General features: G+C 36.2%; 1 protein-coding gene across 1 annotated transcript; it reads left to right on the top strand.

Moving 5' to 3' along the window:
- The first annotated feature begins 11120 nt into the window (after positions 1-11120).
- Positions 11121-26135, top strand: LOC131333669 (ABC transporter B family member 2-like). Its single transcript, XM_058368306.1, has 12 exons — positions 11121-11509; positions 11703-11757; positions 12098-12273; positions 17294-17494; positions 18490-18749; positions 19567-20107; positions 20718-21097; positions 22325-22734; positions 23500-23741; positions 23825-24072; positions 24735-25147; positions 25420-26135. The coding sequence occupies exons 1-12, from the start codon at positions 11216-11218 to the stop codon at positions 25959-25961; spliced, it is 3762 nt and encodes a 1253-aa protein (XP_058224289.1). The 5' UTR covers positions 11121-11215; the 3' UTR covers positions 25962-26135.
- Positions 26136-26142: the final 7 nt, after the last annotated feature.

Below are 26142 nucleotides of genomic sequence, written 5' to 3' on the forward strand. Positions count from 1 at the left end.
ATTTCAGTGGAATCTTATTTTACCTAAATCATCATCTCATTACCAAAAAGCATACAGCAAATTAAGAGAAATTCTAAAGAAACAGAAGGATATACCAGCACAAAGAGGCAAACTAATCATGCACTTGAAACAACCGTTTTCACCACCTAACAAGGGGTGCCAGGACAGTGGAGATTTCCGAATTGGTTTGAGCAGTTTTTTTTTTTCTTGGCGAAAGTTTTTGTTCCACTGCTGCTTATTGTCTTGGACATGGACACCATTTTACCCTTGCTGTCTCCAGACTTGCCCGCCGACTTGCTTTCTTAGCCAAGCAGGGGGAGATTTGCCTTGCGTTGCCGGGATTTGTGCATACATGATTTAATGCTTGTTTAGATCATGTATGTAAATAAAATTTGGAATTTTAACTTCTAAACAACAGTTTGTAAATAGTACTTACCAACAAATTTTGATATTATGAGAATTTTAGGGAAGTTGAAAAACAGCCTGAAATTTGATTTTGGAGCAGCTGTATTCCAAGTGCTTTGAGGACAAGTCGTTATATTCTAACCAACTTAAAAGCATATTTTCAACTTTTCACAGCAATCAGTCACTCTTACTTTGGCTACAACTTCATTAAAATCTCATAGCTAGCTAATTAAAGCAAACGCAATGACTATCAGTCTTCCCTCCAATCTGCATTACGACATAATTAAGACAATCTTTGAAAATATGTGAAGCTGTGAAATTATTAAGCTACTAGATTAGTCCATTTCAATGCTTCCAGAACTGCTAATGTAATTCTATTCGAGGAGGCTAGAGCTGTGGCAAGCTAGAGATTGCCACATTATCGACCAATGAACCATCCGGAGGTTTACAATCTGCTGAGGTGTCCATGTAGCGGGATAAGGTTGGACAATGAAGGGGTGAGTTTTCCCGCGAGCTCAGGTAGTTTGAGGACTTGTGGCAAAACGGGCTGTCCACAAAGCAGATTTTCTGAACCAAAGAGCATTATCTCTAGCCATGGAGTGAACCGCACTGGCATTGAAACATATATTCCATGGGAAGGGGATGACATCCCAGACTCTAATCCTTGAATCACAATGGAAGAAAATTGGTGGTCGATTGTCTAATCTTTTCTATCACAAAGCGGACAGAGAGGAGAGATACGATGCATACGATTAGAAAGACCACTTTTGACAGAGAGGATCCCTTTCACGCATTTTTTTTTCCAGATAAAACCTTTATTCGTTCAATAGGATCGAAAGTCCAAGTGAGGTTCTAGGCATTGTGGCTTTTATGAATCCAAGGTGCCGATATAGAAGAGGGTAGATTTCTTCTTTGCAGAAAGTTGTACGAAAAAACATCTTTATTCGAATATGCTCTAGCTGGGACGGGAGGATTCGAACCTCCTTGCCTCCCCTCCGACCGCAACTATATATTCGCTTGTCTCCTTCAATAGGTGCAACAATTACAGTTACAGTTGTTAGTTAGCAAAAAAATGAAAATAATAACTGTTGAAATAAAATCGTGTATTGTACGTAAATGGTGAGGCACATTGAGCTCAAAATTGCCATGAATTAAATCTACCTGTTTCAATTGATTCAATTTTTGCGTCAAATTACGATATATGACTCTAATATGTGTGAAAAAAAATTTATTCGATCACCGTCACAATCTAATTTTTAGTGACTACTCACATTATTTTAAACTACCAACTTAATGGGATTGAGTAATTATATATACATACACACACATGGTGCTTCTAATAAGGGCGCTCTTATTTTCGTTATTTGTAGACTTCTGTTGTTAGCCGTTGGATCGTGTTTTCAATGGTCTGAGAAAGGTTTATGACCGGCCACAATTAATTTTTTCCTGGAAAAGTTTCATTAAAATCTAGACCATTGAAAACACAATCCAATGGCCGAGATTGATGTCCACATTTTACTCTTTTAAGAGCGACCTTAGAGAAAGCCCACTGTGTCTGTGTATATATATAGGGGCGGTTCCGGGGACCCTTAAAAAAACCCTCCAAATCTTAATCTCATAGTTTCAGATCAAATTTTGATGATCCGAGCCGCTCAATGGGTTCAAAACGTGATTTTAAGGGTGCTCGCGAGAAATTGGCAAAAAAAATAACTAGGAAGGGCTTGATTTGAGCAGTTTTTTATTGAACCATTCAATAAAGTTCAATGAAAAGCTGTTCAGATGAAGCCCTTCCCGGTCATTTTTTTTGCTGATTTCTCGCGAGTACCCTTAAAATCACGTTCTGATTACATTGAGCGGCTTGGATCATCAAATTAATTCGATTGGGAACTTGGGGGGATTTTTTAGAGGATTTTTTAAGGGTCCCCCTCTCTCTCTCTCTCTCTCTCTCTCTCTCTCTCTCTCTATTTATATATATATATATATATATATATATATATATATATATATATATATTAGGTTCACTTTTTTCTCTCCACTCTTCCCCTTCCACAAAACAATACACAAAAGTCAATTCAGGGAATATGGATGTTGGAAAGCACATTTTTAGCATAATGGCACTAATGTATAATTGTTCGGTTTTCTGCAATTTTTTTCATCCCTCTATGTAAATAACCTAATATTGGTTGACATCACCATCTAGAGTAACGATGAGTCGAAGAACGCCAAGCATTGATGGGTGGTGAGGACCCATATTTACTATCATGAGATTTTTTCTCGTAACTGGTGCGGTTATAGGATTTTTTCCGATTCATTCTTCTATGAATTACTGAGAGCTTATCAAAATTTAAGTAAATAATTCAAAATGACTTTTCAAATTAACGGCTTCGTTTTCTCTCGAATATTCAACTGACCTATTAATCCTTTGTACCGAACTTTATTTTTTTTTGACAAATAAATTAGTAGACGTTGACGTTTTTCCACAATTTTTCGCAGACTTCTCTGATTATATGGGATATGGATGTTGGAAAGTACTTTTTATCATTTGTGTGCTTAAATTAGATGGATGGATGGTAGAGATTGCTTCCTTATGTTCCTCTTCCAATTCACTTTCACTGAAATAATTTATCGATAATTATCCATTTTATCTCTACTTGTTTTCTTCTTTTTTCTTTGGAGTATGATAAGGTCTTGTTTGGGTGCCACTTATCTGGTTGTATTATTATTATTTTTGGCCAAGACTGATACATCGGGAATTATAGAAATCTAGTAAGTTACTCCCTCCGTCCCAATTTGTTTGTCCAATTTTCAAAATTCGTATTTTTCAAAAATATACTTATATCTTACATTTTATAACCTTTTTTTTATGACTTTGAAAATTTTGTATAATAAAACTAATTGAGATCTACCAAACAAGATTCATATTGCATATTAAAAACACTACGAATTGAAAATTATAGACAATTTTTTTAGAGGTCAAACGCTCTCAAAAATTCAAAAAGGGGACAAACAAATTGGGACGGAGGGAGTAGTCCATATGAAATTCAAAGGCCGTCCATAGTTCTAAACCACAAACGCTCACGACAGAACTCAAACCCTAGCCTCCCACAAAAAGACTAAGAAATACCATTGGACTAGATTCCCTTTGGCCTACCATTATTATTCGAAGGTCAAATAATCCCACATGAGCTGAGAATAATACTTCCTCTGTCCTGATTAGTTTGCCTCCTTTTTGACTTATACATGTTCTAAATTGGTTGTCCAATTTCAAAATTAATGGATCAGATTGTATAAATTTTTAAATCAATGGATCAGATTTAGTTTTTCTTAATAAATTGAAAACCCGAGATTGGACAAACAAATCGAGAAGGATGGAATAACACTGATCCCGTTCGTTTTGGGATTTTGGATTTGGATTTGGATTTGGATTTATAAGTAATAAGTGTAGAGAGAAATAGAGTAATGATTGAAAATAGGAATAATAATTGGAGAGAGATAGAGAGAAAAAATAAAAATAATGATTGAAGAAAAATAGAATAATGATTAAAATTCAAAATTCAAAACACCAAAAGGAGGGCTGTAAAAGACGGTGGAAAATTGGAATAATCATTGCACATGATCTTCTTAAATTAGTTAAATGAATTTAATACGCGTCACATCTTATCAATGCATTTGATTATTTCACTAAAATAATTAATACTAGTAATTTCTATCTTGCCAACAATGACGGCCAACGATGAATACAACTAACTAGAGGAGCAGCCTAGGCTTTAAGTTCCAACTTTCCAATGAGTCGTGGATAGAGTTGGGCCATGTCTGATGCGGAAAAGTCAGCCCATTCAATGATCTGGGCCCTCCTCGGCTTGGAAAAATGACGATCAAAAACGTGTTTTGATAATTAATATTTGTCAAGGACAAGCTAAAAAAATTTATTAATACTGAAAATGTCCTTAAAGGGTATTAATTATCAAAACACGTCATGGGCCGTCATTTTCTATCCCATCTAACTACTCTTATGATAAAAAAAAATCTAACTACTCTTGACCCAAAGATATAAATTATGTAAACATAGTACAGTATATATCTGGCACTTTAGTCACATAAAATTTTCAAAATATCCTCAATTTTTGCACTGTGGTCGTGCTTTCAATCCTCGTTTTCGCAGATTTCAGTAGACTGAGGTGAGTTTCAAAGACGTTTTCACGGTTTCACTCGTGCTCACGCATGCGAATTATGTGACTTAGATCTAGCACACGGATTTTTTTTTTATAATAAAGAAAAGGAAACTAATTTCCATTTCAATTTAGCCGAAGACTGGTCGGCCCCTTTTACCCGTTTTATTTATAAAACTAAAAAAAAACACCTGTCTTGTTATTCTCCCTATGTTTTAATGATATCACTGGTCTTCTCAACGTACTGACACCAAGAATGTGTTACTCTCAATATTCTTCAAACTCTGCCAACTACATTTTGAGTTCCCACCAATTTTTCATGTGCAATGGGTCCAAAGACGATCGAGGAGGGAGGCAGCCAGCTCGATCTCATTACTCTGAGAACCTACTCATTCAATGCTGTTCAAGGACCTATTACAATGAGTGGTGCTACAGTTCCCGATGGAAGGATTTCCGATCGGAATCTTGACGCCCGGCGGGGCACACTCCGGCCACCAGACGGCCGATCCAAGCCGTCCAAAAATTTTTAAAAAAAAACCCGAGGGGGTTGGCACAGGAATAAATGGCATCCGACATGTCTAAATGGCCGATCCAAGCACTCCATTTTTGGCTGATCCAAACACTCCAATTTTGGCCGATCCAAACACAAAAATAGATTGTTTGGATCGGCCATCTACACATGTCGGATGCTGTTTATTCCCGCGGTAGCCCACTCGGATTTTTTTTTTAGAATTTTTGGACGGCTCGGATCGGCCGTCTGGTGGCTGGAATGTGCCCGGCGGGGCGTCGGAATTCCGGTCGGGATTTTTGGTCGGGAAGCTTAGACTTTCTGTATTACAATTACACACTCCAATAATTACAACCACTTCAATTCCCCTCTAATATTCACATCAATTTCGACAACCAATATGTCAATACCGGATTTTTTGTTACCCCTTTATTCTTGTTAAAAAAAAAAAAACCCAGTAATAATTTTGACTTTTCTTTTGACATGTTCTTGTTTATGTCGTTCAAGCACTATTTCACATCTATATAGGATAGAAGAGGATCCTCTCCCCTTTCTATTAGCGAACAATGCGTTTCAAAAGATATAAACTCGATAACTCTTTTTTTTTCAATTATTGTATACATTAGCAGGGTTAGCGGGGTGTTAGTATGTTAATCTACAGAAAATTCAGAGGCTATCCATAGCCCTGAATCCCAAACTATCCCTCGTGGGGCTTGAACCCATGCCTCCTCTAAGGGAGGCTGAGGAAATATCAACTGAGCTAAGAGCTCATTAATTGGTATCAGCTCAAACCGTTTACTTTTTGAGTTTTTTTTTGAATAAACAAAACAAGTTAGATATGTATGATGATTTAATTTAATCCCATGACATGTCAATTGTCATGATTTGACAAGTTAATAACATTGTTTTAATGCCTTGTGAATGGTCATATAAAAATCATCCAGTATAATTTGCTCTAAATATGCAAAAATGATAAAATTTAGAAAAGAAGCCCTTTTAATCATCAAATTAATTATAAATTCTGGGACACCTTGCATGCTAATATTAGAGATAGTGATGTAGGACAAAAATGGAGAATTTTTGTATTTTATTTTTATTGTTTTAGAATAAGATTTTGATTAGGAATATTTTCGTTTAGATTAGAATTATTAACTTTCCGTATTCGGTTTGATTTTGATTTCTACCTTTATTAGGATTCTTGGTCTACAAGAATTAGGATTTTATTTTAATTAATTAGGAAATATCTTTTATTTAATGCCGCTTGTTTTGGCATGATTTATTATTTCTTTTACAGTAGGATTTCTAGGGTTAAGGTCTTATAAAAAGGACTGTAACCTATTCAATTATTGAACTTTTATAACTTTTATCAATAATATTGCAGAGATTTTCTCTTTCTTTCTTGTGCGCAAGAATTGCTCGTTGCGACGAGTTGTTTATCTCGTTTGGACTAGTACGCTAACTAGTCTCTCGTGAATTCCGCCCCGTCAGATAGGTGAGAGAATCACCTTCCATGTAAAATAGTTAATAAAAGAAATAAAAAAGGATGGGTCTCTAGCTACTCCCGTCTAAGGATTGCAGCTAAAGCTCGGCTCTGTTTGTGGGCCTTTTGTCCAGAATGCAACTATGATTAGTATAGTTTTATTTGTAAAACTTGTTCATATTGTATCATTCTTTAAAAAAATATATTGATCAGGTGTCCAAAGATATGATTCAAAATATATTTATCTTGAAAAAAAACATGTTGACATCACTAAATCAGAACCCAATTATCTCAAGATAATGGATTCCGACATCATATCTGTCGTACCCCATCGGCATGATTTTTTGGCGAAGTTAGAATTTGGAAATCTATTATTCACAGAAAATTATATATGTCGACACACTTAATCGAAACCTAAATATCTCAAGATAAATAAATGGATTCCAACATCATATATGTGGTACTGGTACCCACCGACATGATGTTTTGGCTCAACTGATGATGTACTCGACAAGATCTGAAAAATAAAATTTTGATCTTTGTTGAAGAATCGGGAAGGACCAACAAAAAGAGCAGCAGAAAAGCATAGTCCAATATAAAAATGTCAAAAAGAGAGGTTGAAATTAGGAATGGAAGGTACCGTAGTGCATCCGCCACGCTAAGCTGTGTAGTGCGGCTGATTTGATCGTTCATCTCGGTGCAAATGGCTTGTATTTAATCTGAACTCCTATAAATTCTAGCCGTCCATTGTTTGGATGAAAATCCGAGTCATCCATTATCGAGATGGACGGCCGAATTGACCGCACTACACGTGTAGTGCGAGGGTGCACTACAGCACCCCAGGTCCTTGAAATTAAGGTTTACTACAATTGACTTGGCAAGTGGAATTTTTGAAAATTTTGCAGTCAAATACCAAGGCTCTATTTGATAAAGTTACGCTTTTTGTTTATCGTTTATGAAAAATAAAAATAAAAAATATGTTTGGTGACCATAATAGTTTTTATTTATTTATTTTTTGAGTTGTCGAAAGTGTTTGAAAACAAATGAAAATGCAATATTTGTGTTTGTAGAATTTCCGTAAACTAATAGAATTGATTATGTATTTTGTAAACAAATACAAATACAATAACACAAACATGTTTTATGGGTGCCTTTTTCAAAAAATATCAAAAACAAAAATAAAAACTTTTCCAAATAGAGCCTAGTGTTACATCCATTGGAAGATTGGTCCGCCCCAAAGAATGTGGAAACGCATTGATATTTCTTTTGAGAAACAAACACTGCATTATATATCAAGTAAAATCAGAATTGCATCTTTCACCGAAAAATAAAATAGAATCGGTTAATTAAAAATGGTGCACGTGGGTTCCACTGCATGTCAGACTCTTTCAAACGAATCAAAATCATTTGAGGGGAGTGATTTTTTGAACTACTCAAATTGTTAACCGTACTCTTCAAAGTTAATAATTTAGAGAGTGCATAAATCAACTACTCCTATATATATTAACAAGTTCTCCCCAGCTAGCTAGTCCCGATTTTCTCCTCACACCCATTTGAAATATATGTTTTATTCCCAAGATAAATGGATTCTAAACCCAATTTTTCTTACATAACTCATGCACCCAGGCCCGGCCGGCGCAGCCTGTATCATTATCTCAATTTTTTATTTTTATTTTTGAAAAAGTGCTCGTTCTGGTGTTTAATTCCCATCTGCCGATTCCTAGAGCTTTAATTCGCCGAATGAGTGGAATAGCTGATCAAAATCATGAGGGATTACAATAAGTTATTCACGGTTTTGCGCAATCTCGATCATCCAAAAGTATTTTGGATGATCCGGATTGAAAACAATCTATTCAGGATAATAAATTATCTATTATTGTTAATAGATTATTTTCAATCTAGATTATTCAAAATACTCACGGACGGCCGAGATTAAGCGCCGTGAGCTTTATTCACGGTTCCTCTGTGAATAAGATTCTCTCCACCACAGGGATATATGTGTAAAAGTTGCAGTTTTGGTCTACACACTTTGTGGGCCTCACACAACCAATCAAAACAAGTGTTTACGAATGAATGGAGAATCTAATGACAATCATTGTACAGTAAAACTAGGCCGACGCAAACTTTAATGAGTGATTCACTGCTAGAGTACTATATGTGGACTCAATTATTTCCCATAATATCCGGACGTGAAGTCAAACTTTAGCCTGTTTTATCAAATGTTTAGAGTTCAATTATTGAGAAATGCCAGTATGCCACAGAGATGGAGGGACACAGATCCAAATACGAATATTTCAGAAATCATTGAATCTTTATATCTTCCACACCTATTGTACGAAACTTATCATCGTCGGATGGTTCTGAACACTTCTGTATTTTTTTTTATGTGTTTATAGTTGGGTGCATGTATTCTTAGTATACTAGCATCAAACTGTGTTATGCATGTAAATCGTAACACACAAAATACTTAAAAATGTTAATGTATACTTTCAACCATTAAAAAGTTTTATTTTTTTATATTGAACATAAAACTTGCAGCACGTGATGAAAGTGAATGATGTATGAAGATACTTAATTGCCCTCATTAAATAATTGCATACACATCTATATTCTTTTTTAGGTGAAGAAGATAATTCGTGCTATGCATGCACGTTATGAAAACAATATCCAATTAAGGCACATGCAAATTTCAATCCATGAGCACAGTCTCAATTTCTAACGTTAACCCTGTTTGCTGGGGTGTTAAGGGAGGGAAAGGGACAAGGGAGATGGTGTTTGTTAGGGGGAGAAAGAAAGGGGGAGGGGATATAGCTTATGTTCTTGGAGGGGCTTTAGCTAATTCCGGCCCCATTTTAGGATAAACTTATATGGGTGGAGAGAAAGACCAAATTGACCCTCAAACATTTTTAAAATTTTTAATGCAATTATTTAATGAGGGCAATTAAGTATATTTATACATCATCCACTCTTATTACTCTTATCCACCCATATCAATTACTATTCAAATGAAGTACAAGTTAATCCTTCATCTTAGTCAATCCCCGGCCCTCATAATGTATTCATCTCTTATCACCTTTATTCCTTATCTACCCAAAATTAACCAACTTATTCGTCCGAATAAACGAACCCGATACCCATAACCCTTATATATAATACAAATTCCACTGCCTACCTACATCATAGAGCCGATAAATTTTCTTTTTGTAAGGTTTAGCGTCAATGCAATATTGTTTGTCTCCATAGCAGCTTAGCATGGTGGTGTTTGTTGATGGAATAAAAAATAAATATTACTCCTTCCGTCCCAAATTGTTTGAACCCTACGAAAATTTGTGCAATTTTCGATTCGGAAAATAAAGTACTTCCAAGCATCATTTTTCAAGTTTCTTTACGCCAAATTAAAGTACTTCAAGAGCTCTTTTAATATGGTGCAAAGAAATTTTAAAAATGATGCACAGAAGTATTTCATATTGATCTTAAAATTGCACATCTTAATTTTGTAGGAGTCCAACAATTTGGGATAGATTGAGTAAATGAAAAGAGATCAAATAATGCATAATGATAACATATGTTAACTTGTACAAGTGTCGATTCTAAGCCACTCTAAACAAACTGATCAATGACTAAAGATTGCCTTGCTCTATAGTGATGGCTCGTGCTTACATTTTTTTTAATTTTTATAATTAAATAGTACATAATGATAGTGATGCCTCGTGCTTAAGTTTTTGTATGGATCCACTAGCCCCAAAAGAGTCTGCATCACTTCAAAAGGTTTCGAAACCGAAACTTAGGAGGCATCAGACCCATAAGTTTAAGGCATTGATTAGTAAACCAACCGCTTGTTGTTTATAAAAACCTAAAGATAGCACGTGGGACTGTATAGTTTGACAATACTAAGAAAAATACTACTCGAGTTGCTGAGAAATTTTCCGGTATCGGGTGGTGCCACGTGGCTGTTCCCATGTGGTGTCCGAGCAATTCATCTGGGCTGTCTAAAAGTGTGTTGGATAACTTAGATTGAAATCATTTCTCTCCTCTTCTCTCACTTCACCACTCTCTTTCTTCTTTCTCTCTCTAAATCTGAGCAATTCAAAACCGAAATGGACGGTCCAGATGCGCCAAGCGGATACCACGTGGTACCCATCCGACACCGAAAAATTTAAAATCATTGTGATCGCCCCCACTTGGCCCGCTCGGCGCCGGCTCTAACATCCTTGTCCTAGAGGGGGGAGAGTGAACGAAATCTTATTGAAATTGAAACAACGGAGAGACACAAGTAATAGGCCATATTATGGGCCGTTGAGGGTGGTCGTTACATCATATTATGGGCCGGTGAGGGTGGTTCGTTACATCATAACTGCAGCCGTCTCTCTCTCACAAGATACCACCACCGCCACCCTCCTAACACCGTCAACTTTTTGCAATAGTAATAGTTAAGCTTTGCACTTAATGACACATCTAACCAACTCTCTCTCTCTCTCTCTCTCTCTCTCTCTCTCTCTCTCTCTCTCTCTCTCTCTCTCTATAAATTAACCCACAATCTCATTTTCTAGGTCCTCTTCATTCACACACACTCATCCGTGCACGGATACACATACACACGCAAACGTACATAGACATACACAGAGAGAGAGAGAGAGAGAGAGAGAGAGAGAGATGAGCATGGAAGGGACTCCCATTCCCGGAAACGGAAAGGCAACCGACGAAAATGATACAACGACAAAAGAAAAAGAAGAGACCGGAGAGAATAAGAGGCCGAAAAGGGTGGCGTTTATGAAACTCTTTGCGTTCGCTGACACTTACGATTGCGTTCTAATGTTCATTGGATCCGTCGGCGCGTGCATTCACGGCGCTTCGGTGCCGTTTTTCTTTGTTTTCTTCGGCAACTTAATAAACATCATGGGAACGGCTTATCTCTTTCCGGCTGCAGCTTCTCACAGCGTTGCCAAGGTACGTAATACTCCATTAGTAGTTAGACTCAATTTCATGACTTGCTCCGTTTTGTGCCAAGAGATGTGAAATGTCACTTCTACCCCCATCCAAACTAATCCTCAGTCTCTGTAATATTTGTCTGTATGTATATTCTGTTTGTAACAATTTACGTTGGTCAATACACTTTAACATTTTTTTTTTTTTTTTGCAGTACTCTTTGGATTTCGTATATCTCAGTGTGGTCATACTCTTTTCATCTTGGACAGGTATGAACTAGTTGCTTCTGCGTAATGCATGTATAAGGATCATATATATATATATTAGCTAGATATATAGTAAGCCACATTAAATACGTTTATTTTGGTTGTGGTAAAAAATTGTGTACATACGTGCGTAGCATTATTGTAAACCAATCACATGTGTTATGTGAAGGTCATCTAGATAGTCCCTGCAGTTATTCTTGATTCACATAATTATCTGAAACCAAAAGCTATTAATGGGCTTAAACGGTCATTATATGACAGCTGTTAATTTTTCGTTTCTTGTTAATTTGTCTTATTTTTTGCTAATCAAAATGTGTTGTACATGAATATGTATGTATAAAAGAGGTGGCATGTTGGATGCATACGGGAGAAAGACAGGCGGCGAAGATGAGGATGGCATATTTGAGATCAATGTTGAATCAAGACATTAGTCATTTTGACACAGAGGGTTCCACCGGAGATGTGATTTCTGCAATTACTAGCGACATTATTGTAGTTCAAGATGCTATTTCTGAGAAGGTAATTATCACTACCTCCGTCCCTAAATAAATGCCTGGACCGTAAACCTAGGTCTCTAAAATGATACAGTACATTTTATTCGTTTAAAAATTGCAATTTATTTTCACTAATCAATAGATATGAGTTCTTTCAAGTTGTGAAAAAAATTGAATTTTTTAACCAAAAAAATGTATCTTTTTAAAAGTCTAGATTTGCAGGGTAGACGTTTATTAAAGGACGAAATGAGTATATTTTTCTCGGTTCTCCATTAGTTCTGATTTAAAAAAAAGAAGAAGAAGTTCTCCATTAATATTTAAGGGGAATGCCTTGATCATTAAAGAGTAGGTGCATCAATAATTAAATGCCATTTTTTTGATGGTGTACGTACTTTTCCACCTCTTTTCATCTCATCTATTGTGCTTTCTTTAATAAGTTTTCCAAAATTATTAGTGCCCCCCTTATATGGTTTTCTTTAAAAGTTAGTGCCATTAGTTCATAAATGAGTATATCTGTAAAGTGTAGAAATTCATTAATGATTGAATAATACAACCTACCGGATGCAACTAATACGATTAGAGACAAATTAATAAAGACAAATTATAGATACATAAAGACAAACAAACAACCAAATTAAATAAAGGATACATGCATCCAGTGATAAATTAATTCGGCTGTCGGATTTCATGCCAGAGGGCTGCATGTTGTTGAGGTCTAGTGCTTTAGAGACTTGTTTTGCTGTAACCATTCAATCGTGGTGGTTGATGGTGGATGGTGATTGGTTGTAAGAAAATATAGACGAAAAATTAAGTTTAGGATAAGTAGAAAGAAGATGAGGGCATTTAGGGAACAATTTTGCTACAACCACATGTGTTGTGAGTATTTAGTTGTGTGAATGCGTTTGTGGTCATATACTTTTTGTTTAGGAATGATTTATGTCTTTTTAAATGGGTGTGAAAGAAATTGGGCACGGAAAGAAATCTTTTGCGTTCATATATACAATCATCTTGTTTGGTTTGGCAGTTTTTAGATATTAAAAAGTTGTATAAGTTTGTGTAAGTTTTTGTCTTTAGTCAAATCATTAACATTTTAATAAAAAATTTATTTTGTGAATAGAGGTACGTTATGTGCATGCATCCAAAAAGTAAAACATAAATAAAAGATTTAATAAAAATTTACTAAAGATGAGAAAAAACATGAATGTTGAAAACATTTAAAAGTTTTGAAGATAAATTTTCTGTGAAAAGAATATCTTGACTTTCATTAAAATAATCTAAAATTACAAACACATGTAAATATGAGTGAATTTGTGCGCGCATTCGTGTGTAAAAGTGTTCGTGGTTTTAGCATAAATGGTTTACTTTTGTCTTTTGCACATGATAGAAAGGGAATCCTGTTGGGGGATTTTTCTGACAAAGCTAGCCTTTCTGTGGAGTGATTTGGAGCCAAGTACAGAAAAAATAAAAAATAAAAAATCACCCACATTTTTTTTTCCCGAAATTCTTTACACTCCCCTTTTATTAATGATTCGTCTCTTTTTTTCAATTTATTCTCGTGAATTTACAATATTGTTCTTGAATGTGTGAAAAAATATATTGAAAAAAGGATAACATGATAAATTCATGCTGATAAAAAAAAATGGAGTGTGAATTGTAAAAAGTGTAGTGTGAAAATTACTCCCCTATTTTCTTCTCTTCAAAATTAAGTGTTGGGGCTAAGTTAAAAATACAGATTATAAAAAACCACTATCACTATTTCGTTAGCCGTGGTCCCATATTAAAATTGGGGAAATTTTTTGTTCTTTATGTTGTCTTTATCACCGCATTAATAGATCGGTTGATTAAGCAACAAAACTTATTAAAAAAAGATAGTACCAGTATTTGGTATGGGCAGTTGGAATTTAATTAGCTCTTAAAAAAATGCACATACATCCCATTGGGTAGATGCAACAGAAGAGAAAAATTCAATGCCCCAACAATGACAGATAACACCCCATGTTGAACCCATTTTGTAAGCATATGTCTTAAGTGTTACTCGTATTTGTTTTGATAACATCCCATTTTGTTTTAATAAGCAGTTGGAATTTTATTTCTTTTATTTTGTTATTTGTTTTAATAATGTCCTCTTTTGGGGGGTTTGTCCTCCCTCGTAGGGTTTTGTCCTCCGGGGTTGTCTTCCTTTGAGGGGTTTCTTCTCATTTTGTAGGGTGACGCATTTATGCACTTATATACTTTTTTTGTTAGAGTGTCCGATTTGTAGACTTTCAACCTTTTCCTATGGTGATCTTTAGATGAATACTATCTCTCAACTTTGGGGAAAAAAGAAGAAGTCTTAAGTGTACAAAATTTAAAAAAACAAAAGTCTTCATATATAGTATCTGTGACACTGTGATCTCCCTCTCTCTATTTTAATAATTTTTTTGGACAAAAAGGGTGGGCCACGGAAGCCCATGGAGATCCCATGTCCTTTTTGTTACCAAGAAAAAGAGATTTGGGTTTTGCCTCATGTTCAATTATTAAAAGCCTAATCGAAATAAATTTACCTAATTTTTAGATAAAAATCTTAATTTTTAGACAAGCCAAGTTATGTTTTATTTTGACACTCGTTAGGTTTTTAAGCTTGGAGATATGTTAAGTTTAAATTCTTCATTGTTTTTATCAATACTGTGTTTGAATCTCTAAATTGTCAATTTTTTGGATCTTTTTAGTTTCTAGTATTTCTTGACTAGTATAATCGAAAAATTAAGATACCAAAAAAATTGAGAAATATAGAAAGAAAGAATTTAAAATTTTCTATTTGACTTTTGTCGGTATTTTTGTTTCTTGTTTCTCATGTCCAAACAAATCGAAAAAGTAAAACTATATCAAAAAATCTAAAAAAACGAAAAACTTAAGCAGTTCCAAATGGATAAAAACACAATATTAATAAATTATCATAGACCTAGCCTAAAGAAGAATCAAACGAGTGCTCAATCAAACCAGTTTGTGATTGACTCGAAAACTAATAAATTTTTCAAATCAAGATTTTATTATTAGGTACACTTGAACTAATTCTGATAGGACTTGAATCCTTTGCATAGTTTAGACCGGCCCATTTTCGAACCCGTCCTGGATATATTTTGATGATCAAGATCATTTATCTCTTAGACCTTATTTGAGATTAAGCACATTGGTAATGCAAAAAATCACATTTCAATCCAGTGTTGCAATATATAAGTGTGAAAAAAGTGGCAAATAAATGTTTTAAAGCTTGTTTTTTTCAAGATAAATGTGCACGAAAACAAGTCAAATAATATCCGATAGAGATGGAGCTATTGTGGGGTTGGAGGAGGCCCCGGTCCCACCGAATTTTTTATTTCTTAATAGGGTTAATTTTAGAAATAGTCCCTCTAGTTTCCGTGCAATCTCAATTTCATCCCTATAGTATTAATTGTGTCATTTTTAATCCTATAGTTTATATTTTGTCTCAATTTCGTCCCTCTAACTGACAGCGTAATTAAAACTAATGGAACTCGTGGGTAAATTTGACATTTCACTCTTAGAGGGACGAAATTGAGACAAAATACAAGCAAGAGGTTTTTTTATTTTGCAACGACAAACTCACACCTAAAATCTTTCTCTGATTGAATAATCAAAATGTATTGAGGAAATTAAAAAATTTATTTTCAAATATATTATAGATAATATTATCAAATTTGATAAGCATCCCTTAGTTAAATATCTTTGCATTGATTTTTTTCCAATGGATTTATCTTAATTTTTATAATCCCGTTATATATGTTCTTTTCTATGCGATTACAAAAAAAAAAAGGTTGTTATGAAATACTTTGTTAATCTCTATATGAAACATTTTTCTTTCTTTCTAATAGCGAAAATAAAGATTTTTTTTTTTTTGGTGAATAAGGAAAAAGTTGTGATGAAACATTTTTTTGCGAAACATTTTTCTTTTTTCTAATAGCGTAAAAAAGAACATAATGGGATTGTAAAAATCAAGATAAATCCATTGAACGAAAAAATCCAATGCAAAGTTATTGAACTAAGGTATTCTTTTCAAATTTCATAATATTATCTGTATTATATTCTAAAATAATATTTTTTATTTTTCCAAATATATTTTGATTATTCAATCAAAGAAAAATAATTAATGTGAGAAAGATATTAGGTATGAGTTTGTCTTTGCAAAATCAAAAATAAAATGTAAAATTTTTAAAACAGTCACTCTAATTTGCATTTTGTCTCAATTTCGTCCCTCTACGAGTGAAATGTCAATTTTACCCTAGAGTTCCATTAGTTCTAATAACACCGTCAGTGAGAGGGACCAAATTGAGACAAAATATAAACTATAGGGTTAAAAATGACACAATTAATACTAGATGGACGAAATTGAAATTGTATGCAAACTAGAGGGACTATTTCTAAAATTAACCCTTCTTAATATGATTTTCATAATTGTTGTAGATGATATTTGAAAGTATGAAATTTCAACCGTAAGTAAACAATAAGAACAATTTTCATTGTTAGCATATTAAATTATGATTAATTAATAATAATAATATGCAATAATGATACCGCGTGTCGTTGAACGATACCATAGTAATGCCCAAGATTAAAAGTATTTCCGTTTGAAAAAAAAAATTTACTCAAGATTAATTATTATAAAAAAATGTTTCATAAAAACTCAAACTCGCGATTTATTTTTAAAAAAAATCATCATAACATAAATCTCTTTCATAATTCGGCCCCCTTCGATATCGATTCCGATTCCGATTCCGATTCCTAGCTCCGGCCAATGTTATCCGATAAGTAACCAGGATACACTAGTATTTGGCATGAAAAGAGTTATCGACGAGGTGTGGAAGTGAACCATCGATCCGAATGATCAAAGATGAGTCTGGGAGGGACCTAAAAATGGATCTATAGCACTACCATCAGCAGATTCACGCTATAAAATGAATCTCCCTTCCTCAAGAAGAGAAATGTGTAAAATGAATCTCTGAAATGCGTTTGATTTGAGTTTGAATGGAGACTTTGGGTTTTGATGGCAGGTGGGGAACTTTATGCACTACATCAGCAGGTTCATAGCTGGCTTCTCAATCGGCTTCTTTAGGGTTTGGCAAATCACTCTTGTCACTCTCTCTATTGTCCCCTTGATCGCCCTTGCTGGTGGCGTTTATGCTTTTGTAGTCACTGGTCTAGTTGCCAGAGTCCGCAAATCCTATGTCAAGGCCGGTGAAATTGCCGAAGAGGTACTTATATACCTTCTCTCTCACTCCAAATACATGTATGTGCTTAGTTGTAAATATATATTTTTATAACATGATGTTCGGGCCAGCTTGCGCGCACCCAGGGCGGATCGAGAATTTTCGCGCACCCAGGGGCAGGTCTAGAATTTTTGTTCTGACAAAAACATAAAGAAATTTTACTATCTCCGTCCCTTTTTTGTTCCAGTTAGCTCTTTTTCCTGTCCCAAAAACATTGTCCCACTTCAAAACCAAATGGGAAATGGGCAATTGTAAATGAATTTTCTCTCTTACCCTTCATATTTATTAGTATTAGTGTATTACTCACAAAGTAATACAAGGTAATGATTGGAGGATAAACGAACAATTAAAGTGATAAGAATGCAGTGATTGTATTTCTCTTATATAAAAAGCTCTATATATTATAAAGTATTTACTCAGTTGAAAGTTATTAGGCTAGTTTATTTTGTTTTGTTGAGATATATCATCTACTGACAAACAAATTTAAGTGAATTTTCATTGACTTTGGCTACGTATGAATAATTTAGAGTCGATGATAAAGAGAAGAAGAAGTTATATGTAAAAAATTGCAAAATTTTATTACATTTTTTGAGTCCAGGGTTTACTAGTGTCGCCGTCCCTGCTCGCACCTCGACCAATACCAGGGCGCTAAAGTTAACGATCGGGCAAAACCCTCGAGTGGGTGGCCCAAGGGCTTAGCTGTAGAGTAAACTTGTGCAAATTTGAGTTAACGTTTTCAAGTATCTTTCACTTCATGTTCACTTGCTTGGTATCTTTTACTTTTGTTTCCTTTGATATTTATATGCTTAAGAGGTCCTATACTGGTTGGCCTTCCTCGATGGGAGCGAGTTTCATAAGAGAGTCTGACTTGGGAATATGGGAGCGAGGTTCTGAGACCACCTTGGAAGGAGGTTCCTACTACTAAGGAGCATGCATTGTCTTCCTATCTCTCTTTCTTCTAATTTTATGCAAATTCTCAGGTAATTGGAAATGTCAGAACAGTTCAAGCATTTGCAGGAGAGGAAAGGGCACTAAGATCATATAGAACAGCACTTTTAAGCACTTACCAGTATGGGAAGAAAGCCGGTCTTGCCAAAGGTCTGGGATTGGGCACCTTGCACTGTGTTCTTTTTCTTTCATGGTCATTGCTTGTTTGGTATACTAGCATTGTTGTTCATAAGAACATTGCAAATGGAGGAGATGCTTTCACTACCATGCTCAATGTTGTCATCTCCGGATTGTAAGTCTTTTACTCTTCTTTCTAAGTTCATCCACTTTTTGACTGTCGCAGAAAATGAAATTTCCAATGTTAATTACATGGTGATGAAACCTGGATGATTCCATAGATTCATTGGTGGAAATAGGAAGGCAACATAAGAATTTGGTTTGTGTTGCAGCATTTGATATGAGATTCGTCTATTACTGTTAGGTGGATACTTTATGTTTGTAGAAATGTAGAATTGCCAAGTCAATAGTGTATAATGAGTGTTCCAGTTCTAACAATTGTTTTAGCAATCAGATTTTGACCTGTTTATCATGCTACTGCTTTTTTTCAAACATAAAGAACCATGTCATAACATATGAAGAAGGTTTGCACAACATGAATTTTTATCTCATATTCAACATGGAACCGGAAGCAAGTTCACTATGCTTTTCATGTAGTTATAGCTATTACTATTGCTACCACTTTGGATGGTGAAATTAATACTGATTTTTTATTTTATTTTTGACAATGGACTTGCTAGATGTCGAATAGAGAAACATGGGAAGGAGAGTACTAATAACAAGAACATCACAAATGAATTAACACAGTTCCCTCCTATTACGAACACACCAAGGCTCTCTTCTTCATTGATAGATTGCGTTGTATTCTATTATCTCTAATAGAAAAAATACAATACGAATGCTTGCGGATTGTGAAGATTGAAGAACATCCAACATCTCATAATCATAGTGGTGGTAGTATCATTAATTGCATGCTTAACTTGTATTCCACATGTCAATAATCAGGAAGCAACTTAACCTCTCAATTATGATCTCTTCCATAATTAACACAGGTCACTGGGACAGGCTGCACCAGACATCTCAGCATTTATCAGAGCAAAGACGGCTGCTTTTCCCATATTTGAGATGATAGAGAGAAATACAATAAGCAAAACCAGCTCAAAAAATGGAAGGAAACTAGACAAAATCGAAGGCCGTATCCAATTCAATGACGTATGTTTCAGCTACCCATCTCGACCTGATGTCATAATATTTAATAAGCTCCGTCTTGACATACCTGCTGGGAAGGTTGTAGCCCTTGTGGGAGGAAGTGGGTCCGGAAAGAGCACAGCTGTATCTTTGATTGAGCGATTCTATGAGCCCCTCTCTGGACAAATACTACTGGATGGAACTGATATTTGGCAGCTTGACATCAAATGGCTAAGAAAACAGATTGGGCTGGTAAATCAAGAGCCTGCGCTTTTTGCTACTACCATTAGGGAAAACATTCTCTACGGGAAAAATGATGCCACCCTTGAAGAGATTACACGTGCTGCAAAACTTTCTGAGGCTATCGGTTTCATCAGCAACCTTTCCGATAGATTTGAAACTCAGGTATAACGAACGGAAAGATTATATACTTGCCCATTTATGGGGCAGCACACTTCATGGTTGTTTCTGTTATTGTTCTAACCTTACGTGGGTTCCAAGATGATTCATGAAAATGCCAGAAATTTTAATCAATCGACCAATAAGAAAGTTTACAGTGGAAGAAGTTAATTTCTTTTGGTCGGTCTTGTTGGAACCAAATGAAGCGTAAAAGGAAAGCCGAAAGGCAGAATACAGGAAGAGGAGTTTGGTTCAAAGAGATTTTTACTGTTTCTTTGCTACCACTTTGTAACTCATGCATTTCTCTTCCATATATATAACTGTTCAGTACGTAGAAAACTGTGATGTAGATGCTAGCATCAACTCATGGTTTTAATTTTGAATATTGACAATGCAAGTTAGAACGGTATGATTCTTTATCTCCGATGCTGAACTTGGGTTTGGGTGGGACATTAAAAGTGAACGGAAAAGTGGAAAGAAACTAGCTCTAATAATCCCTGGCCTTCTCTTTCCTTTTGAAGTTCCTTCATAAATAAAATAATTCTGACACAATTTAAGAGAGGATGAGGAGGGCATAGTTATTGTTCAAGGAAAATTAATAGTATGCCATTTGCAGGTGGGTGAAAGGGGAGTACAGTTATCAGGTGGACAGAAGCAGAGAATTGCAATATCACGTGCAATAGTAAAGAACCCCTCAATACTTCTGCTGGATGAAGCTACAAGTGCACTTGATGCGGAGTCTGAGAAGAGTGTACAGGAAGCACTTGATCGAGTGATGGTGGGACGGACAACAGTAGTTGTGGCCCACCGGCTTTCTACCATTAGAAATGCAGATGTGATAGCTGTTGTCCAAAGCGGTAAAATTGTGGAAACTGGAAGTCATGATGAGCTCATCTCACAACCAAACAGTGCTTATGCATCGCTTGTTCAACTCCAAGAAGCAGCTTCCGTGCATTGGGTCCCTTCACGAGGACCTACCTTGGGACGAGAACTTAGGTACCCTAAATTTCGCAATATATAGATTCTTTAGAAGTTAGATTTGGATGCTTAACATGATTGCAGCAATCGAAGCTTAGGGGCTGACTTGCGAGGAAAAATAAAACAATGCTTTGAGGTTGGATTTCTGCTCCGTTTGACAGATGCAGTACTTTTTTTGCAACATCAGACGATAGTATACTTACAGTCTATGTAGCATGGACATGGGATTTCTTAAAAACTGGGGACATAGACACGGCAAGGGATAGGACCAAATATATATAAATAAATAGCATTTGTTTTATACCAGTGGAAATATAGTTAGGTGCATAATCATGAAGCTTCAATATATTTTAACAATTATACTGGATTGGTGACTGGATTGGTGTTCTGTTCATCATATATACATCATATTACACTTTTAATCCAAATTATTTGAATTAATACACATTTACCCCCCAAAAACTTAAAAAATTGCATATTTAACCCCTGCCATGTCCCTTTACGTGTCCCCGCTGTGTCCCTCCTATGTCGTGTCCCATACGTATTTTGTCGTGTCTCCGCTGTGTCCCTCCCATGTCCCCACCGTGTGTCCCTGCTGTGTTGTCTCCTATTCATATTTTGTTGTGTCCCCCACTTTATGCCTCCCGTGTCCCCGTTGTATTCCTCCCGTATCCCCGCCACGTTACGTTTCCCATACGTATTTTGCCATGTCCCCCGCGTGTCCCTGTGTTGGACACGCGAGCACGCTGGCCTCTAGAAGTGTCGGTGCTTCATGCGTGATAGTACCCTTTCTTATTTTCCCTATATTTCTTAACAATTGAGAAAATGAAATATTGCTTACTTTCCTTATCTTCGATCTATATTTAGGTTGCATTTGGATTAAGGAATTTGTTGAGGGTTTGGTAGCAAAAATGGAGGAAGGTGAACGAAAAAATATAATAAGATAATGAAGTGAAGAAGCTTCTTTATTTGTTTCCACAAAGCCTTAAAGCGAGCTAATATTTTGGTTGCCTCTGCATGCATCTCATAATATTGCTTTAGCATGAATAGCAACATCAGCACCACAATTATATAAAACTATTCTAATCTTCCTCCAAGGGATTGCATTTTCTTCTGAGTGTTTGATTTCTTTCAATGACACCTCTAATGAGTCTAATCCACATAAACTCATCTTGCCACAAATCTTGAAATAGACTAATACGTATCAACATCTTGCTTTCTCCTCTCTTTTGATAATTTTCGCAGCACAAAGTATTCCCATCAATTGTCCCGGACAAGCCACGGTGCAAGTTTTCACTCTGATAAGGCATCAGTTGTTCAAATTGGAACTGATGGGACCAAGACTATTACGCCACCCCATGTGTCCAGTGGAAGATTGTACTCCATGTTGGGTCCCGAATGGATTTACGGGGTTGCCGGCACAATTTGTGCACTTATTGCAGGAGCCCAAATGCCTCTTTTTGCTCTTGGTGTCACTCAGGCTCTTGTATCTTACTACATGGACTGGGAAACAACATCTCGTGAAGTCAAGAAGATCTCACTTCTCTTCTGTGGAGGTGCTGCTATAACTGTCATTGTTCATGTCATCACACATCTCTCGTTTGGAATCATGGGAGAGCGGCTTACTCTTCGCGTGCGAGAAATGATGTTTTCTGGTAAAAAACAAGTCAACTTCCCTTCTTTACTCCTTGTATCCCCATCTATGTTCCATGAACTCTTCTACTTAATTGGATAAGGGTAAGGGATGTGTGTTTGACATGTTTAGTTTGTTGGAAATTCACCTCCCAATTTGTTAATGTGAACACTATGCATAGAGATCTTATATTATGCATGAAATGCCCAAAGGTACCTATGAAATACCATTATCCTACATGCTAAAACAAATAGTGTATTAAGGAACATGCAAGAACAAATAGTATGTTAAGGAACATGAATGTTCTGGTTTGGTCCGCCATGTCCTTAGATAGAAATTAGACGACCCCGACCCGTGACAGGTACCGGAAACTATGTAACATAGATCGCAAATGTTCTCTTTGTAAAAAAGTTCTTATGAAGGTATCCTTCCATCCCTTTTGTTTGTCCATTTATGACAGTTGTGTCTATCAAATTTCTTTCACCAATGAAAATATCTCATTGCTTCTTTTGAGTTTTGAACGATATGGGACAGCAAGAGTATGATTTGCTATGCCTGGTATATAGTTTGTCGCAAGGGCATTTATTTTCCAGAACTCAAAAGAGCTAAAGTTGTTCCAATGTTCAAAATTAGTTTTGTGCAACATTCTTTTTTTTTTTTTTTCTTGTTGCCTTTTGAGGTAATGGGAACCAAAACACAAACTTATGTTCATGTCGAAGGGTTTCTTTTCTTTTCTATTTTCTTTCATTCGTTTTTGGCTAAAGTTTCCTTCTGTAACTGTTTGCAGCCATTTTGAAAAACGAGATTGGATGGTTTGATGACATAAACAACACAAGTTCCATGCTTGCATCGCGGTTAGAGGGTGATGCAACTTTGTTGCGAAACGTAGTTGTTGACCGCTCTACAGTTCTCATACAAAATCTTGGTTTGATTGTTACCTCATTCATCATTGCCTTCATCTTGAATTGGAGGCTTGCGCTTGTTGTCATGGCCATGTATCCCTTAATCATTAGCGGTCACCTCAGCGAGGTTTTCTACTCCTTCCAATTTCGATTTGTGGAGTGAGATTGATGTTTTTATTTTCACTAGTTTTTTTTTTCATTTTGTTTCAGAAAATGTTTATGAAAGGGTATGGTGGCAACTTGAGCAAAGCCTATCTAAAAGCTAACATGCTAGCTAGTGAGTCGGTGAGTAACATCCGCACGGTGGCTGCATTCTGCTCTGAAGAGAAGGTTCTGGATCTATATGCTCAAGAACTTGTTGAGCCTTCAAGAAAGTCATTAACTCGCGGACAGATTGCTGGTATATTCTATGGAGTCTCTCAATTCTTCATCTTCTCATCCTATGGCCTTGCTTTATGGTATGTGATTTCAGCATCGTCTTCGTTACCTTTGGCACGAAAAATATCTGTGAGAACCCATGTTGAACACGTAGCACCTTTTCATTGTGCATAAAAAGCTCATCTTAATTTGAAATTGTGTGTCACCTTGTAGACACCATTTAACTTGTCAAATACATGAATGATAAATGAGTAAATATTCACGCAACATAGGAAAGCAACTATAACAGAGCTAGTATCCGGCCTATATAGCTCTTGAACTACCAATAATAAAGTCTTCAGTCAAGTCAACTGGTGGAATACATCGCATCAACCTAGGAGCATTAACCGATCTGGTACATCAATACATCTTCCTATGCCCATTCCAATCGTGGTTTTCTTTTGCGCGTTTCCTGTTTCAGTTTGCGTTTCAGTTAAAGCATGAATTATATGAATCTATCACTTAGACCCATACCCGGAGCTGGTATCGGTGGCCCAGTCTATGTATGAGTCAACGTAGGGTTGGAGTTTGATATCATATACCTATGATCAACAGATGTGGCATATGTCCTCTTTTATGTACTTATAAACTAAATCCATGAAACTCCTTATCTGTGCGACTCTTTTGAGTAAGCTTTCTTGTAACTTGCTTAGTGTAGCACTTAAAAAGGAATTTTAATTGCCGGTCTTGTTATATGTTGCAGGTATGGTTCTGTTTTGATGGGGAAGGAGATTTCTAGCTTTAAATCTATCATGAAAGCATTTATGGTTTTAATTGTGACGGCATTAGCCATGGGTGAGACTTTGGCAATGGCACCTGACCTTCTAAAAGGGAACCAAATGGTAGCATCGGTCTTTGAAGTGCTTGACCGGGAGACTGAGGTAATTGGTGACATCGGAGAAGAGCTAACAAAGGTCGAAGGTACAATTGAGCTAAGGGGTGTCCAATTTAGCTACCCATCAAGGCCAGATGTACTGATTTTCAAGGGCTTTGATCTAAGAGTTCGTGCAGGCCAGAGCATGGCATTGGTGGGGCAGAGCGGTTCTGGTAAAAGTTCGGTGCTCGCAATTATCCTACGATTTTATGATCCAACAGCTGGGAACGTGATGATTGACGGTGAGTATCCCTTTGATGAATTTCACTGCCCATGTTATTTCACACAATAGAACGAAGACGCAATCAATCATACAAACAAAGCACTGCGCATAAATATGTGGTTCGTCAAGATTGCCTATACCCATGGGCTCACGACAGTTTGCTCTATATCATCGAAGGAAGCGAAAACTAGATATGATGGGTTTACATTAAAAAATCACCGAAATACATTTTAGGCCTCACAAACCCAACAATTAGTTTGCCCTTAAAAAAGTTCTTTCAAACTCTTGCAGGGAAAGATGTCAAGAAACTCAAGCTCAAATCTCTCCGGACTCACATTGGCATAGTCCAACAGGAACCGGCTCTCTTTGCCGCATCAATTTTTGAAAACATCCTTTACGGTAAAGAAGGGGCCTCGGAAGGAGAAGTAATCGAAGCAGCCAAACTTGCAAACGCCCATAGTTTCATAAGTGCCCTCCCAGAGGGCTACTCCACCAAAGTCGGAGAGAGGGGAGTGCAACTATCCGGTGGGCAGAAACAAAGAGTGGCCATTGCACGGGCTGTTCTAAAAAATCCTGCGATCTTGCTACTAGATGAGGCCACAAGTGCTTTGGATGTGGAATCAGAGCGAGTGGTGCAACAAGCGTTGGACCGGTTGATGATGAACCGAACCACGGTCGTGGTGGCTCATAGGCTTTCAACCATTAAAAACGCAGACCAGATATCGGTTATACAAGACGGAAAGATTATAGAGCAAGGGACTCACTCTACTCTTGTTGAGGACAGAGATGGGGCTTACTTCAAGTTAATCAGCTTGCAACAGCAACAGAACTAATTAGCAGTAACCATCTCATTTTTGTTTGCTCTGATTGACAATATATCTTCTTTTACATTTTTCTCATTTTTGTTTTTCTGTCGTTATTGGCGTACATATAAATGTATTGTTTCTGTGACAAGAAAATAATTCATCCATACTGGGGAAATGATTTTACAGAGGGTATAATAAACATATTCAA

The sequence above is a fragment of the Rhododendron vialii genome, chromosome 7a (genome assembly GCF_030253575.1).
Source record: "Rhododendron vialii isolate Sample 1 chromosome 7a, ASM3025357v1".
In the NCBI taxonomy this organism is placed as follows: Eukaryota; Viridiplantae; Streptophyta; class Magnoliopsida; order Ericales; family Ericaceae; genus Rhododendron; species Rhododendron vialii.